Here is a 14,765-nt window from a genome sequence, read left to right as displayed (position 1 = left end):
TAAATAAAACAGGTGATTCGAACATGCGACTCCTTACCATAATCAACAGTTTTCATTCGCTTGTGACGCACCATACTTCTTTTAAACCCCGGTGCACGTTAGCATGGAGATCCTGTTCGTAGTATAGGAAAGGTGCGAGTAGGAGGCGTCTTCACCGAAAAACAAAAAAAAAAAGAAAGAAACAAAGGAAAAACGCGTTCTTAGGCTTAGTGGCATGTACGCGTCGCTTATTGTCAGTCCTTCCTTATCGCGTCTTGATTATCTGCATCGAAGATAGAAGCCCAGGACCATGGACAACTAAATGAAGAACTAAAGCCTAACGAAAGAACTAACCTAACAAACTGACAAACAGGAACTAACGTAGAGGATGATATCGTGTCCGTTTCGGACACGATATCAGCCTTTGCGTTAGCTAATTGTTTATGAACTAGTAGTTACTTCTCCCGGTGTCGGGTTTCTATCTTCACCGTCATCATGTACCTGATCGCCGGCGCACTTGCCCTTTTGTCGTTCATTCTGTAAACTGTTGATGTCATGAGCAGAAGATGGAAAGTCCGAGCTTTATGTACCGTAGCTCATTGTCATGCGGCACAACATCATAAAGCATGTACACGGCGCATACGACACAAGACAACTCTGTGTGACATTAGAAAAATGGGGTAGGGCGAAAGCAATAAAGAGGGGCGGGGGGGCGCAAAGTAGACTTTCTTACATCTGTAGTCTGAGTCATTGCACCTGCTACCCAAGCAGCAAAATGTACTGAAAGTCGAGTGCAATAGGGGTGGACGGGTAGGCGGAAGGCCTTGAACAGACTCCTGAAACTAAAGAACATTGATAATACACATACCGTCCACCCCTATTGCACTCGAGTTTCAGTACATTGTGCTGCTTGGGTAGGTATGCTCTCTTGTCTTGTGCCGTACGAGAGCGATATCTGTTCAGCCACAGTTCCATGATAATGTGATGATAATAAACTGACGGCATCGACGCGCGCGCGGTATCCGAGCATGTAAGATCCGCGACCGCATTAGCGTCAGTGCGGATAACGAGAATATCCGCGCATCCGCGGCCATTGCATTTGTAGGAAAGAGCCTCCATGACGAAAGACGTCATAAACATAGTAGAAGGAGGCAGTATAGTGGCAGATGACAGGTGTGAGTTCGAATAGGGCAGCATCCTTGACCTTCAGGAAGAAAAGACACAGGTACTAGAGGCACAACATAAAAGACGCCTGTTTTGTGTTTTTACTTTTTTTTCCTCTTTTACATCTTTACTTTTAAGGTCCTTACTTTTTAGCAGACTCACTTTCTCAGGGTTACGTCATTCACAGTTGTTCAGTAGTTAATGGAGCAGCGGGCGATAAGAATTTAAAGGCAGAGCAATCCAATCGATAGCACACTTCAGCTTGATTTTGGATTCGCTGCCTTCTCCGACTCACTTGTTGCTCCCCGTAGGGAACGTCAGCAGAGACACTAATGCGTATTTGCGGATGAAATGCGGATACAGTAGCACCACTTTAGCAGCACTAGCTTTTATCCGCATTTTGTCCACACGTGCTCCAAAACGCTGTGTGTATATACAGGGTGTCCACGCTAAGTGTGAACAGATTTTTAAAAAATATATCAATCACTTTTTCCGAGATGAAATCAACTGCAATATAGCATACGCTGAAGGGCACTCCCTAGGGGGGCATTAACAGACTCCTAAGGCAATGTCTTAATTAACTTTCAATAATTAACTTTTTAATTATAAAAGCTACGAAGTTGCTCCAATGAGAACATCTGATCTCTTCGGTCACCAGATACCAAAACCGTTTTCAGAACAAAAATCCGTTCGGTAGATCGTCTGCAAAAAATTCGTGAAGGAACGCCATTTTTTTCTTTATTTTATTCATTGCGCATCTCTAGAGACGCGTCTTTCCTTCGCCCCCAATACGAGAGGATGAAAGAGCACACTATCGCCTCTTGCGTCCTGGAAAAAGATTAAAAGAAAACAGAAAATGCAGCCCAAGATAAGGGCAGTCGTGATAGAGTCACCCGATAGATTTGTGTTTTTGTTTTGTTTGCGCAAGTTAAAGCTAATCTTCGACGCATGAGGCGGCACTGTGCTCTTTCACTCTCTCACAATGGGGGTAAAGGAAAGCCGCTTCTTTGAAGATGCGCAATAAACCAAATAAAGAAAAAAATGGCGTTCCTTCACGAATTTTTTGCGGACGATCTATCGAACGGATTTTTGTTCTGAAAACGGTTTTGGTATCTGGTGACCGAAGAGATCAGATGTTCTCATTGGAGCAACTTCGTAGCTTTTATAATTAGAAAGTTAATTATTGAAAGTTAAGACATTGCCTTAGGAGTCTGTTAATGCCCCCCTAGGGAGTGCCCTTCAGCATATGCTATATTGCAATTGATTTCATCTAGGAAAAAGTGATTGATATATTTTTAAAAAATCTGTTCACACTTAGCGTGGACACCTTGTATATATGGGCAAACAAGGATGTTGCGCTAATATACGCCTGTATCCGTGGATATAACGACACTCGTGCACACTTCTAACCTTGGCCTTTCCATGCAGCTATTGCTTGTGCCAGGCTTAGTCCACCAGAGGGTGGGCGTATAATTCCCCCAAACTGTGGAAATACGTTCGGCACGTCCTGTGACTTCCTGTGCAAAGAGGGATACTGTCCCTACCGTTGCGATGCCGAGGCATTGGCTGCTGGAACAAAGCCTTGGAACACATTAACGAAGACACCACGTGTTTGCCAAACTGACAGACTATGGTCTGGCACAGAGTTCATATGCGAAAGTAAGCACCAATGTCATTGACCAGGTCTCATGTTTTCTACACTCGTGCTGCGCTTCCACACTTTCCACACTTGTGCTGCAGAGGTGCGATGTCCTGCGCTGAAGAATCCGAAGAATGCAGTCATCAACTGTGCCAACTCTTCGCTGGAATACGGAACGGAGTGTGTCATCAACTGTGATGAGGGATACGAAAAGATAGGAGGCGACATCCTGTTTTGCGAGAGTAATGGTCAATGGCGTGGAAACCTGCCAACGTGCAGGGGTAAGTCTTACAATCACTGACGATCAGTACAACCATAGTAATGTGTTGGGCGTTGCCGTAACTGGCATTCAAACGAAAAGGTCGCACGAAAATGGAAAAAAATGTTCGTTTTGTTACGTGAAAACATCTGTAAGTTCAGTTTGATAGCCAGGCGAAGATTTGTGATGCAACGAAATCGTGCTGAATTTCATGACGCGATAACTCGGTGAGTAATAAACCTATAGTAACCAATTGACTAAATCCAGATAGCTTGCACCTGTGAGATTCTAGCTAACGATATTGCGGCGGCTGACGCGCGCGAGAGAGACAGAAATGGCGGGATACGCGTACCCTGCGGGCAATCTATGTCGCGAACGCGTGAATGGGCCGCGCGTTGGTCAATATTGGGCCAATATTGGCCCAAGATGTTGTCCTGCTTGGGTCTCAAACACCTGTGCCCGCCCCATTTTTTTCTTTTTCGTTTTATTGCCATAGATCCAGAGCGTTAGTTCAGTTGCGTGCCTACGCGCTTGGAGCACGAAATACGTTACCAGGTATCTTAACCAACAAGAATCGGGACCCAGTATTTTATTCCAGTATTGGAAAGTCATTTGAAGTTCCATTATTCCATTTCCGTCCTGTTTCAGTATTCCAGTATTTGAAAGGGACCCATTATTTTAGATATAAATATCCCAAGGTTTAGGGCCCACCTTGCACTAAGGACGGCAAGACTGATACTGAAGAAATCAGTATGAAGGCCTCGATGACGATGACGAGTGACGACGGCTGCGGCTGCGGTGGTGGTTGAGAAAACTGTGGGAGTGTAGGCCCCACTTTGCGCCACTATTTCCCCGATGCCGATTATGAGGATTAGAAACTCCTCTTGGCTCAAATCCATGTTCCTGATTTATAAAGTTTAGGTGTATATAAACGTGTCAGTAATTTGCACCTCCCTCGCTAGCAATCACATGCAGACCACTGCAACCAAAAGGAAGATTGAAACTTCAACCCAGTCACTGCAAAAATATTTCCAAGTTCAACAAAATCTGCACGTAAGTCTTCATCGTGTATCTTCAAAGCAGAAATTTTCACAATTCACTGCTTTCCTCTATAGGTATTCGTGCAGAAACGAGGGCTTTACTTTACTTGACAAGCGAACTCAAAAGGAGACGGATGGTGTCTTCAGGTGTCTCGCAGACGGAAACTGGTCCCACAGCATAGATAACTTGAGGTGCAAAGGTACGACATCAAATTATTCAGCGTGGTCAGGATATATTTATTGTACATATGCATACATACCAACCTCTACATAAGGGTACGAGGGTGGTTCATTATTAACATCAAGACATTAATTAAAGTTCAGAACTCTATCTCGCACGTCGTATTCTTGCTGCCGATGATACTGCAGGTCTTCTACTCTGTATGTTGTGTTTTGTGACATCAGCGTGGCACGTGCGAGCACGCGACAGCTGATTCATGGTCATACCCAGCTTCTTTGCTCGAGTGGACTATGATCCTACACATGATCCGAGTGGACCGACTTCGGTTGCTCCTACTCCCCAGGGTTCCCTACTACTGATCCTTGGTGGTGGGTTAGAATCCCGCTGAGGACACCAGCAGCTTGGTGGCAGGGTACAAGCCGCTTAGACAGGACGCCTTCCACGAATTAATATTAATATTATTATTATTATCATGATCCGAGCGGTTCGCCAGCTTAGCAAAAAGATGAGGTTCGGTTCACAGATTCAGTTACCTAGCCAGGTGGGCCATGAAATTGTGAACAGAGCAGCGACGACAAGAGTGGCCCATCCTTACGCTTTCTTTCACCACTCTGCAGACATACAACCACCCAGGATTACGTGTCCTAAAGACATCCTAACGCATACGCTGCCAAACGTGCCATACTCGGGCCAGATCGCTTGGGAATCACCTACAGCAAAGGACAACGTGGCTGTATCCGCAATAAGGATAATTGAGCCCCTCACGCTGTCCGCACCCGCTGATGAGCCTCCGCTTGCTCCTCCTGGTCAGTTTCATCTTGGAGAGACTCGTGTGACCTACGTAGCAGAAGACACATCTCGATTAAGGTCAACACCCTGTGCGTTTTTTGTTCGGGTTACTGGTAAGTTGCATGCCAACACCTCAGACTATTGTGCGCTTCTTGCACTAGCCAGTTGTTTGGTGCCGCTGAGGTTGCAGTGTGATTCCACTGATTTTCGCGTTACAGTTTCGTATTTATGTTTTTCAGATAATGACCCTCCTAAAGTGATGTTCTGTCCGGACGATATCGTTATTCAGTACCACAAGAGAAGCAAAACAGTCAGCTGGGCCGAACCGAAATTTGTGGTTGGTGTCATTTTCGGACCGCCTTTTGCTGTGTTCGTTGTTGATTCTTTCTGCACGATGCGCGCAATGGAAGGAAGACACGCGCAGTGGTTTATCCAGAGTCCCAAGCATGGAAGAGTGTGGGAAAAAATAAGGGGTGGGGGGTCACTATTATAGTTATGTCATTACAGCTTAACATATCATTACCGACATATGTCTAAAGCTCATATCGCAAGGGCACCCCTACAGGTGCAAAAGTTGGGGGGGGGGGGTCACTGAACATTTGGGGGGTGTTAGGAGGTGTAGGGAGGTCTGGATAAATCACTGGACGCGCGTATTGAGCATCTGCTATGCAGTATCAAGTTATTTTAGAACAAGAGCCAACGCTTACGAGTCGTTTGTATGTATGCAAGCATATCAAAGAAATGTCTCTTCCTTTTTGTTATTTTAAAGAAGACAGTAATGACATCGCTTTGGCGAATACCATTGGGAGGGCAGGTTTTGCCCCATATCGTGAGTGGTTTCGGTGTATTAGAGTCACTACAGTGTATGTTCCAGGCGGGGTCGCACGGGTTTGCTTTCTGATACCCACAGCGCGTGACCCAATTGCTTTTTTTTTCTTTCCTCTTGCTACGTGGGGTTCAGCGAAGTGTTTCGGAATGACACAATATGATTATTAAGGCCCGGATATTTTGAGCATTTGTCTATAAATCCGTAAAAAATGCCTAAATGCAACATTTTCCAGTTTGCCTGGCTTTTTTCCCCATCTAATTCCATAACTGCCTTTTCTTAACGTTGCAGGCCCTTTTTGTCCACGTTTGTTTGTTTGTAAGGAAAAAGAAACGAGGAGAAATTGAACTCGTCTCCCGGCTTGTTCTGCTACTCCTAACATAAATTCTCAACCCCACCCCACCCCCTAGAGCACACAAACTACTTCTCAGGTGCTCTACTCGCAAGTTCGCTATTCACTATTCACTATTCAGAAGTCCACTATCCGCATGTTCACTAGAAGTTCACAATTATCCACTATTCACAATTATCCCAAGATCATGCACAGAGGATCCTAGAAGGTTGCATCCATCCCACAGCTCTGGACAAATTTCACAAGTGCCGCTAAGGCAAAATCCCTCGCGTTCGGTGGCCAAAGTCCCAACACCTTCACTATATCGAAGATCCTGCTGTCTAGTCGAGCAAGAGTAGCCCTCAGTGTAGCTCTTTGAGATGCATACCTAGTGCAGTGCATTATGATATGCTCACCATCCTCCACCGTTGCACAAACCGAACAATTCGATGAGTCGGCTCCTCCAACTTTATGAACAAAATGACGGCCATAAGGCACATTCAGGCGACACCGGTGTAAAAACGTCTGAACAAAGCGCGGTAACGTAGACGGAACACAGAACTTCAGCTCCGGATCTATGCGATGTAGCAGCGACTAATCACTCTGCAATTGTACCCATCGCTGTCTGAACATTTCCTGCGACAATGACCTTAATGAAGATATCCCCGGATGTAGTGTTGAAGATAGGTGTGCTATGTCCGCTAGTTCGTCTGCTGCTTGATTCCCTCCTACACCCACATGTCCAGGAATCCGCTGCAGAGTTACTTTGTGGCCGGCGACTCTAGATTTGTTGTATTCATGGAGTATCTTGCGAACTGTTGGTGTCATACAGCCATTTCCCAAGAATGAAAGCATGGCTTGGAGTCCGGCATTTGAATCCACGTCTTCACGCTTGTAATGTGTATTTAAGCACAAAAACTAAGAACGAGGGTGCTATAAGTATGCTTCATCTTTAGTGCGACACGCTCTACGCCGCTCGTGCAGCAAGGCCTGATTTCGACCTCTCACGACCACGGTATAGAGTACAGTAGTAGAAGCGTCGTGCAAGTGCGCCATATTGCGCGCAATGATACGTTTTCTTTTCTTATTATTCAGTTTTTTTTTCTTTTCATGTATTTGTTCCCGACCGTTGGTTGCTTTCTCTCCGGTAGCTGGAGGAAATCTGGATTCGTTCGGTATTTTAGTTAGCTACCAGATGATCAGACAGAAGATGGGGTGGGGGATATATTGGCAGAAAAAGAAAGAAGGAAACGGAAAGATAAAATGAAAAGGGATAGAAGATGGGATCAAGACACACAGCCTTTCTTGGCATTTCCATGGCTTTGATACTACGTATGGGTGTGAGATGTAAGAAATCCGGTCCGAGACTATGTAATATTTTTGGGATGTAATACTCTCTCTGCCCTTTGCCATGGTTTGTAAAGATGCGCGGTAAGAAATACAAAACTGAATGTCGCAGCTGTTGAGAACAGATATTTAGTTTTTTTAAGTCATCTGACCAATAGTATTCTATTGTTACAATTTGTGCAAACAGACCGTCAAACACTGGAAGGTTGTTCGGAGTAAATAGGTTAGTATTCAACTCAAAAAGCCATAGGACACACTTTTTAGGACTGACTTTGGAACACCGTTTATCCTAGACCTCCATACTTGGGTACAATTGAGGTCTGTGATACAGCATCTTAAAAGGGAATCACCTAGTTACCGTAAAGTCATCTTCCCTATAGCATACGGGGCAAAAAGCAAGCAACACTACGTAATTGGCCCATTAAATATCACATGTGAGTGTTCCATTTCATGTCGCTGTCAAAGTGAACGCCAAGACATTTGAGTGGTGAAACGTAAGGCAAAGGTTTACAATAACAACTGTGACAGGCTGAAGCATGTAAACGGAAGGGTAGAAAGGTACTAGACGTTTTAACGTGCTACGGAAACAAATAAGTTTAGATTTAGCGGGATTGTCACAGACGGCATTTAAAGCAAACCAATCCATAAGCAGACAAGAATTTCGTTGCAAAGTAGATAAGACTTCACTGTATGACACGTGGGTTGCCAGAAGAAGCGTATTATCTGCATATTGAAAAACTTAAGCACTGTCAATAACACTAGATATAGATCATTCACATAGATATTGAAAAGTGGGGCTAGGCAGGAACCCTGATAAACCCCAGAAGAGATACTGCTTGTGACCAATTATCAGTCTGTGATTTAAACCATGCGTAAAACGGGCCTCTAAACCCTATCAAACCCCGATCCCTCAGTATCCCTACAATAATATTAATAATAATAAGTTAAAATATATGCAACTAAGTGCCACATGCTTCTACGAGAAAGTAATATTGTTTTCAGGTAAATAAACTTTGTAAATGCGGACATCCTCTCCATAGAGCACTGTTATTCCCGTTTGTGTTTGTGTGTGTAAGTTGTCAAATCCTTGACAGCTGAGCACTGTCTCTCTCTTATGTCGACCTTGATCCGCTATATCCTGACTTGTTGCTAGGACAACGCTGGAACAGCAGACTTGGCAATCATAAGTAGTCGTGCACCAGGCACCCTGTTCAGTTGGGGTCCCAAAAGCGAGGTTTCCTATAACGCTACAGACGCTGCTGGAAACAGCGCTACCTGCTCATTCGGCGTCACGATCCTACGTAAGCATTTAATGTTATTGTGCATTCAGCGCAGGCTCTAGTCTTCATTGAAAGTGTATTCCACTATTTACAGCCTATTTGTGCCCAGAGTTTCCGCCCCCAAGGAACGGCTACGTTTCTTGTGACTCTGAATCCCGAAGGCAAGTTTGTACCGTCCATTGCCACGTAGGTTATAGATTCGTGTTTCCTCCCGAGCCCGTGTACCGGTGCAAACAAATCCAAGGAGGTGGAGTGTGGGCAACTGGAACGAAAAAGGAAACTGGAAAACCAAGTCGACGTGTTGGAACCCAGAGAATAGAGATAAGGTTGCCGTGGCCAGACTGCGCAGGTACGTGATTCAAAATGGCACCATGTCTTCGTAAAATAGGCAACCGGAGCGTGCATGTCTGTTCAACTGCTAAGGTATTAATAGGGTGAGGTATGCATGATGCTATATTATGACGTCAGACGTATCACAACATCGTCTCTCTCGATATTGCGATTTATAAGAACGCGTAAGCTTTTCTTTGCGGGAAGATCTTAATATACTGCTTATGCATGATGTTAATAGTATATCAAACATATCACAAAGCCCTCCCTCAATGCTGAGATTAGTAATGGAAGGAATTGCGATTTTGCGCAGACTCCAAGTTCGTGGACGCAGTGTGTGTGGACGGTGTGGGCGGAGTGACTGACAGAGTGTCTCTGTCAGTCATTGGTTTTATTGTAGATAGCCATTTGTGTTTTCCTAAGTGATCTGGAGTAGCCGGCTCCCGTAATGAATGCCTATTTCTCCTTTTTTTTTTCTTTTCTTATCAACTCAACTCAGCTAAGAAACAACTTCGTTTCCAGTTGCGCAGCAGCCGGCCAAATCTGCAGTCCAGGTGGTTTCTACGGTGGCAACAACTTCATGCGACATCGACCCCGCGAAGCTAAAGCTTATCAAGCAGCAATTTATTGATGAGCTTAAGCGTTCGGGAAAGGCGAATCTGATTTGTGGGCCACGTCTAGGCGAGTGTACTGTAGAAAAGGTACACATCAGCTGCAACGATTCGGCACCTACACGATCATCTGACAGGAGGTTTAGAAGAGAGAACAGACAATTTGGCGGGGCACGTGTAATCTCAAAACGGGCCGTCGCTACACTGGAGACAGCGAACCAGCTAGAAGAAGACGTTCCTTTGGACCCGCGGCTGGAAGCACAATTGACGATTTCTTTCTCTGTGGATCTCCCTACCGATGCTGACTTAAAGACCCTGCTGGACGAATGTGAGGTAAGCTGGAAACACGTCCTAAAAAAGTTATCGATAATGGTTTTGTGGGATTATGTTACACTCATAAGATAATTATGCGGACTGGGCTTGTAAGAATAGACACACCATGTTTTCACCTGCACAGATATGCAAGAACGAAACTATTGTTCACCCGAGCAACGCGGAAGCCGCAGCTGTTGGTGTTGCACTGAAATCTGCCGTGTTAGAAGCCGTTGATACAGCGATACGCAAAGAACTCCCGGATGCGGTTATAATCGGCGCAGAGGACACTATAGTGTCAGAATGTGCCACAGGTCAGGTTTCCAACGCCTTGAACTGCGGTAAGTGCAGTATGGTCCATGCGGTAGTCAGGAAACAAAACAGACTCGTAACACAGTGGAAAGCAAATGAGAGTTGTTTTCGAGCGTCGTCTGTCTGTCGGTGTGTCTGTAAGGATTTTAATACTTGATGGATTATCAACAGACCCAGTTGGCTTAAGAATTCAAATTATGTGCTACATGCAACTATTTTTAAGGCTACTTGCCTCTGGTTCGACATGATGCCTCCTAGAACCTAATGCGTGCCTGAAGTATTCATACAGGATGGCAGGAAAGAGTGAAAAAGCCTTACGCCAAAGTCGAATGCGAAAGTCGAATGTCAAAGCAACGGTTGCGCTGCCGTGATAATCAGTCGGGCTGCAGGGACTTTCTCTCTGTTTATTTTCATTGTGGTAGTGGCTACTCGTGCTCGAGATAAAATTATTTTAAAAAAAAATGTGTAGTATGAAAACTGATTAGTAACTGGTCGACATCGGGATTACAGAAACTACTGTGTGTACAGATATACGAACATAGACGATTACAAAGCGAAAAAAAAAGTTCTCCTAGGTATAGCGACAATATAATCTTGGTTATCAAACAATTACATTTAAGAACAGACGTCATACTGTAGTATTTTAATCAACAGGGTTAGTGGTGTATCGCAGCGTGTATTACCTGTACAAGAGATAACGAAATGAATCAATAAACGGGAAGAGAGATGGCGGATCACGATCACGTGGATGGATTCGGCCAATAACCATCGCTGCTGCGAGGGAAAAGGCACGTGAACTTGTTTTTCTAGCTGCTAGTGTACACAACCCGGGTCATTGCACTGGTAGGAAACACACACACACACACACACACACACACACACACACACAAAGAAACATACACCACGAAAACGTGTTTTACTTTTCAGCACACAAACTTTCTCTGGAACGTAAAGTCATCCGTGTTTGTGTAGTAAAAGGTCGTTAAAGGCACAACAATCCAAGGGACAGCACGCTTCGGCACCCTTCTGTATCCATTGCATGCTTTCAATTATATGGCTCCCCATACGCGCATAGCTCTAACAATGAAAACTGGTACACCCTGTAAATGTCACCGCAAACTTGATCTGCCTTCTGCCGAAATCATTTGCCTCATAGATACTCGCGGGACGCATGTGCATGGGAGGCGCGAAGTAGCGCTGATACTATTATTCATCACACTGCAAATAATTAGTGACATCACCCAGTGGTTACGAGGTTTACGAGCACTGGTGCACCGTTATGAGTCAGCTGTTCATCCGACGACTCCCAACAGTGAACTGCCCTGTCGGGACATATTACGTCAACTCCACATCGTGCCTTCCCTGCCCCATTGGAAGCTATGCCGTGAGAGAAGCCTCCCTCTCATGTACGTCATGTGCACAGGGCAGAACGACATTATCTGAAAAATCCAGCTCTCCTTCTGATTGCAAGGGTAAGTATTGCGACGATCCTATAGGAGCGCCACCGTTCGAAACGATGCTTTCTCTATAGGTCTGTGCCCACCTGGATACTACTCGAGAAGCGGGAGAGAGCCCTGCGTTGTGTGTCCTGAGGGAGAATATCAGGAATTGTATGGACAATCGGAGTGCTCAAAATGCCCCGATGGTCTTACAACTGCCTCGTGGGCATCCACATCCAAAAAGAACTGTACTGGTAAGGTTATATCTCCTTAGAGCATTTCTGACACGCTCTCTTTGTTGCCCTAGTTATGAACTTCTATATATACTTTGAGGCTTTGTATGTGTTTATCCCTTCTCTGTGTTCCAGCGTTAGAAGATCAATTTCTCATAGCTCTCTTCATACCACCATAGCCGAATGAAATGCTAAGCTCCGACGTATTTTCTGAGGTCGTACAAGGGAAGGGATCGGAACCGAAACTGAACCCCAACAGAAAACCGCTACAAACTCGTGTTTCTCGCTGAACCGGAACTGAACCGCAATCAATTTTTAGGCGCTAATCGGCTCGCAAAACGGTTCAGACGCAGCTCCAGAATGGCACTGTTCCACCAGCTCAACTCAGACATGCCTGTGATATTCTTGTATTCATACGCGTTGTCGTCTCACTCTCAAACTGGATATTCTGATTTCATCAACTATTATTGGAAGAAACATAGAGACTTATGGAACAGAGTGAATATTGTCAATATTGCAGAGTTCTCCCCTAGGCCAACCTATGATTTATTTTGAAAATGCGGATTTTAAAAGCACGTATTCTTAAATGGTTTATTTGAAAATGGATTTTGACGGGTGAAGTTTTATGGGTGAATGTATAACGTTTATTTTTAAGTGTTTATTTCAGCATAAACTCTAGAGAAACTTTCTGGTACGAACCACGGCTTTGTGTCACATGCAAATATCCTCCACAGGTTCATGTCCACGAGGGACAATCTCACGGTCAGGTTTAATGCCATGCTCCCCATGCCCAAAAGGAACATACCAGACACAGGAGGGACAGACCAGCTGTTCGCAATGCCCATCTGGTGAAAGCACAAACACTTCTGCTTCTACCTCTGAATCCGACTGTTTCGGTAAGTCATTTATTGCAGTCCATTCCTCGCTGCACGTTTGTGTTTGGGTTTTCCTATGATCAGCTGTGTTCCACTCATGTCTACCTTGCAGTTCTAAACCTCTGTCAACGACTACACCCATGCGCAGAAGGCGCGACTTGTGTCGATGAAACTCATTCGTATTCATGTGAATGTCTGGATGGACTCGAAGGCGCTGATTGCAGAATTAATATTGACGATTGTGAACCTGACCTGTGTTTAAATGGAGGCAGGTGCATCGATGGGATTGATAACGTCACCTGCAAATGTCCAAAGGGATATAGCGGGCTGTCGTGCGAGGTGAATGTTGATGACTGTGACCCAAGTAAGTACACCATGAAGTAAAATTTAAATGTATCTCCATACATTCACTATTTACGACTGGCCCTAAGATGTACCACATTACCAGCCATGGTGCACACGCACACACACAAAAAGAGGTAACTGCTGTAGACTTTTCCTTAACGGACGCAACACGAGGCTTCTTTCACCTGTGCTTGAGATTGCTCGTCAGCTTTTCGCGTGCAGCTCTAGAGTCTGTGAAATCTCTATCTGAAATTCATTTTCAGATCCATGTGCCCACGGTGGAACATGCGTCGATGGCGTCAACAGCTTCGCTTGCAAGTGCCCAGAGGGATTCACGGGCAAAAGGTGCGAACACATGACCCGACATTGCATAAACAAGCCATGTCAAAATGGAGGAACTTGCTTCGACTATGCCAAAGTATGTGCATTCAAAAATACGATCGGTCATATGATTATTACTGTAAATCCAAAGGCCAATGCGCTTGATAACACTTTTCACCGCAGGGCTTTCGTTGCTGCTGTCCAGAAGAGTTCACAGGAAAGACGTGCGAATTGCCATATGACCCCTGCGCCGATAAACCCTGTCAAAACGGAGGACAGTGTGAAGCGCATGAACACAGCCCCAGTAGCTTTCAGTGCGTCTGTGCTCATGGATATACTGGTGAAGAGTGCGAGTCAAATATCGACGACTGTGCGTCGGGGCCTTGTCTTAATGGGGGAACTTGTGTCGATGGTGTAGCGTCGTACACGTGTCAGTGTCCTGAACTGTATGAGGGACCGTCGTGCGAAACTACTAAGCGAGGTGAGTGGTCGTTCTTAAAGGAGCTGCCTCTGCAAGATTCCCGTTGAGAGCAACTACGCAACAGCAGGGTTGGCAGGTCAAAGCTTGAAATATCAGCGCATTGATCCCGATTTAGACTGTAATACAGGGATTGCAAGTGCTGCGCCAAGGAATATCCGCAAAGTACAGGGGGGGGGGGATATAGGTTTATTGCAAAGAAAATACGATGAAAGAGGGGAAATGTAAGACCTTGCTCCAAAAGCCGACTTCTATTCTAAGCTATTCCCGCGTAAAAAAAAAAAAAAAACGAAAAGAGCGAAAGAAAAGAGGCGCAGTCACAGGCTCAGCGCGAGCCCTGTGTCGGTCAGACAGCGCACGAGTTCCCTTCCGACGCGCCACTGAAGGGGGCGTGACAGGGGGGCCTAGTAGCGTTGCCAGCGAGACCTCCCTCAGCCCCGGGGCAGCTAGCCGCTCCATGAGAGTGGCACGGGGAGCGTTGAACAGGCGACAGTGGAGGAGCAGGTGGGAGGTGGTGCCCTCGGTAGAGCAGGCTGCACATGTAGGGGTGTCAAGCATGCTGATTTGCAAGAGCCGTGTTGGCGTTCGAGCCACTCTTAACGGCAGACGGTGGATAGCAGATGCCTCCCTCCTCGTGATGTTTGGGGGAGGGACGTATTGCATTTTTGGGTCGA

The 14,765-nt window shown here is 45.5% G+C and overlaps 1 protein-coding gene across 4 annotated transcripts in view; it reads left to right on the top strand.

The window, feature by feature from the left end:
- The window catches only part of LOC135394643 (sushi, von Willebrand factor type A, EGF and pentraxin domain-containing protein 1-like), a 42,405-nt gene that overhangs the window by 14,036 nt on the left and 13,604 nt on the right, over nucleotides 1–14,765 (top strand). For 3 of the 4 annotated variants that reach the window (XM_064625483.1, XM_064625484.1, XM_064625482.1), the window contains 16 exons: nucleotides 2,572–2,802; nucleotides 2,884–3,063; nucleotides 4,004–4,094; nucleotides 4,157–4,281; nucleotides 4,880–5,164; nucleotides 5,291–5,388; nucleotides 8,709–8,856; nucleotides 8,930–9,184; nucleotides 9,688–10,109; nucleotides 10,234–10,429; nucleotides 11,714–11,872; nucleotides 11,932–12,093; nucleotides 12,807–12,968; nucleotides 13,060–13,311; nucleotides 13,556–13,710; nucleotides 13,797–14,094. In XM_064625483.1, coding sequence (XP_064481553.1) covers nucleotides 2,572–2,802; nucleotides 2,884–3,063; nucleotides 4,004–4,094; nucleotides 4,157–4,281; nucleotides 4,880–5,164; nucleotides 5,291–5,388; nucleotides 8,709–8,856; nucleotides 8,930–9,184; nucleotides 9,688–10,109; nucleotides 10,234–10,429; nucleotides 11,714–11,872; nucleotides 11,932–12,093; nucleotides 12,807–12,968; nucleotides 13,060–13,311; nucleotides 13,556–13,710; nucleotides 13,797–14,094 — 3,219 coding nt within the window. The remainder of the gene's footprint in view (nucleotides 1–2,571; nucleotides 2,803–2,883; nucleotides 3,064–4,003; nucleotides 4,095–4,156; nucleotides 4,282–4,879; nucleotides 5,165–5,290; nucleotides 5,389–8,708; nucleotides 8,857–8,929; nucleotides 9,185–9,687; nucleotides 10,110–10,233; nucleotides 10,430–11,713; nucleotides 11,873–11,931; nucleotides 12,094–12,806; nucleotides 12,969–13,059; nucleotides 13,312–13,555; nucleotides 13,711–13,796; nucleotides 14,095–14,765) is intronic. The other variant, XM_064625485.1, reaches the window with a different exon arrangement.

The sequence above is a fragment of the Ornithodoros turicata genome, chromosome 5 (genome assembly GCF_037126465.1).
Source record: "Ornithodoros turicata isolate Travis chromosome 5, ASM3712646v1, whole genome shotgun sequence".
In the NCBI taxonomy this organism is placed as follows: Eukaryota; Metazoa; Arthropoda; class Arachnida; order Ixodida; family Argasidae; genus Ornithodoros; species Ornithodoros turicata.
This window is presented reverse-complemented; position numbering and strand designations above follow the sequence as displayed.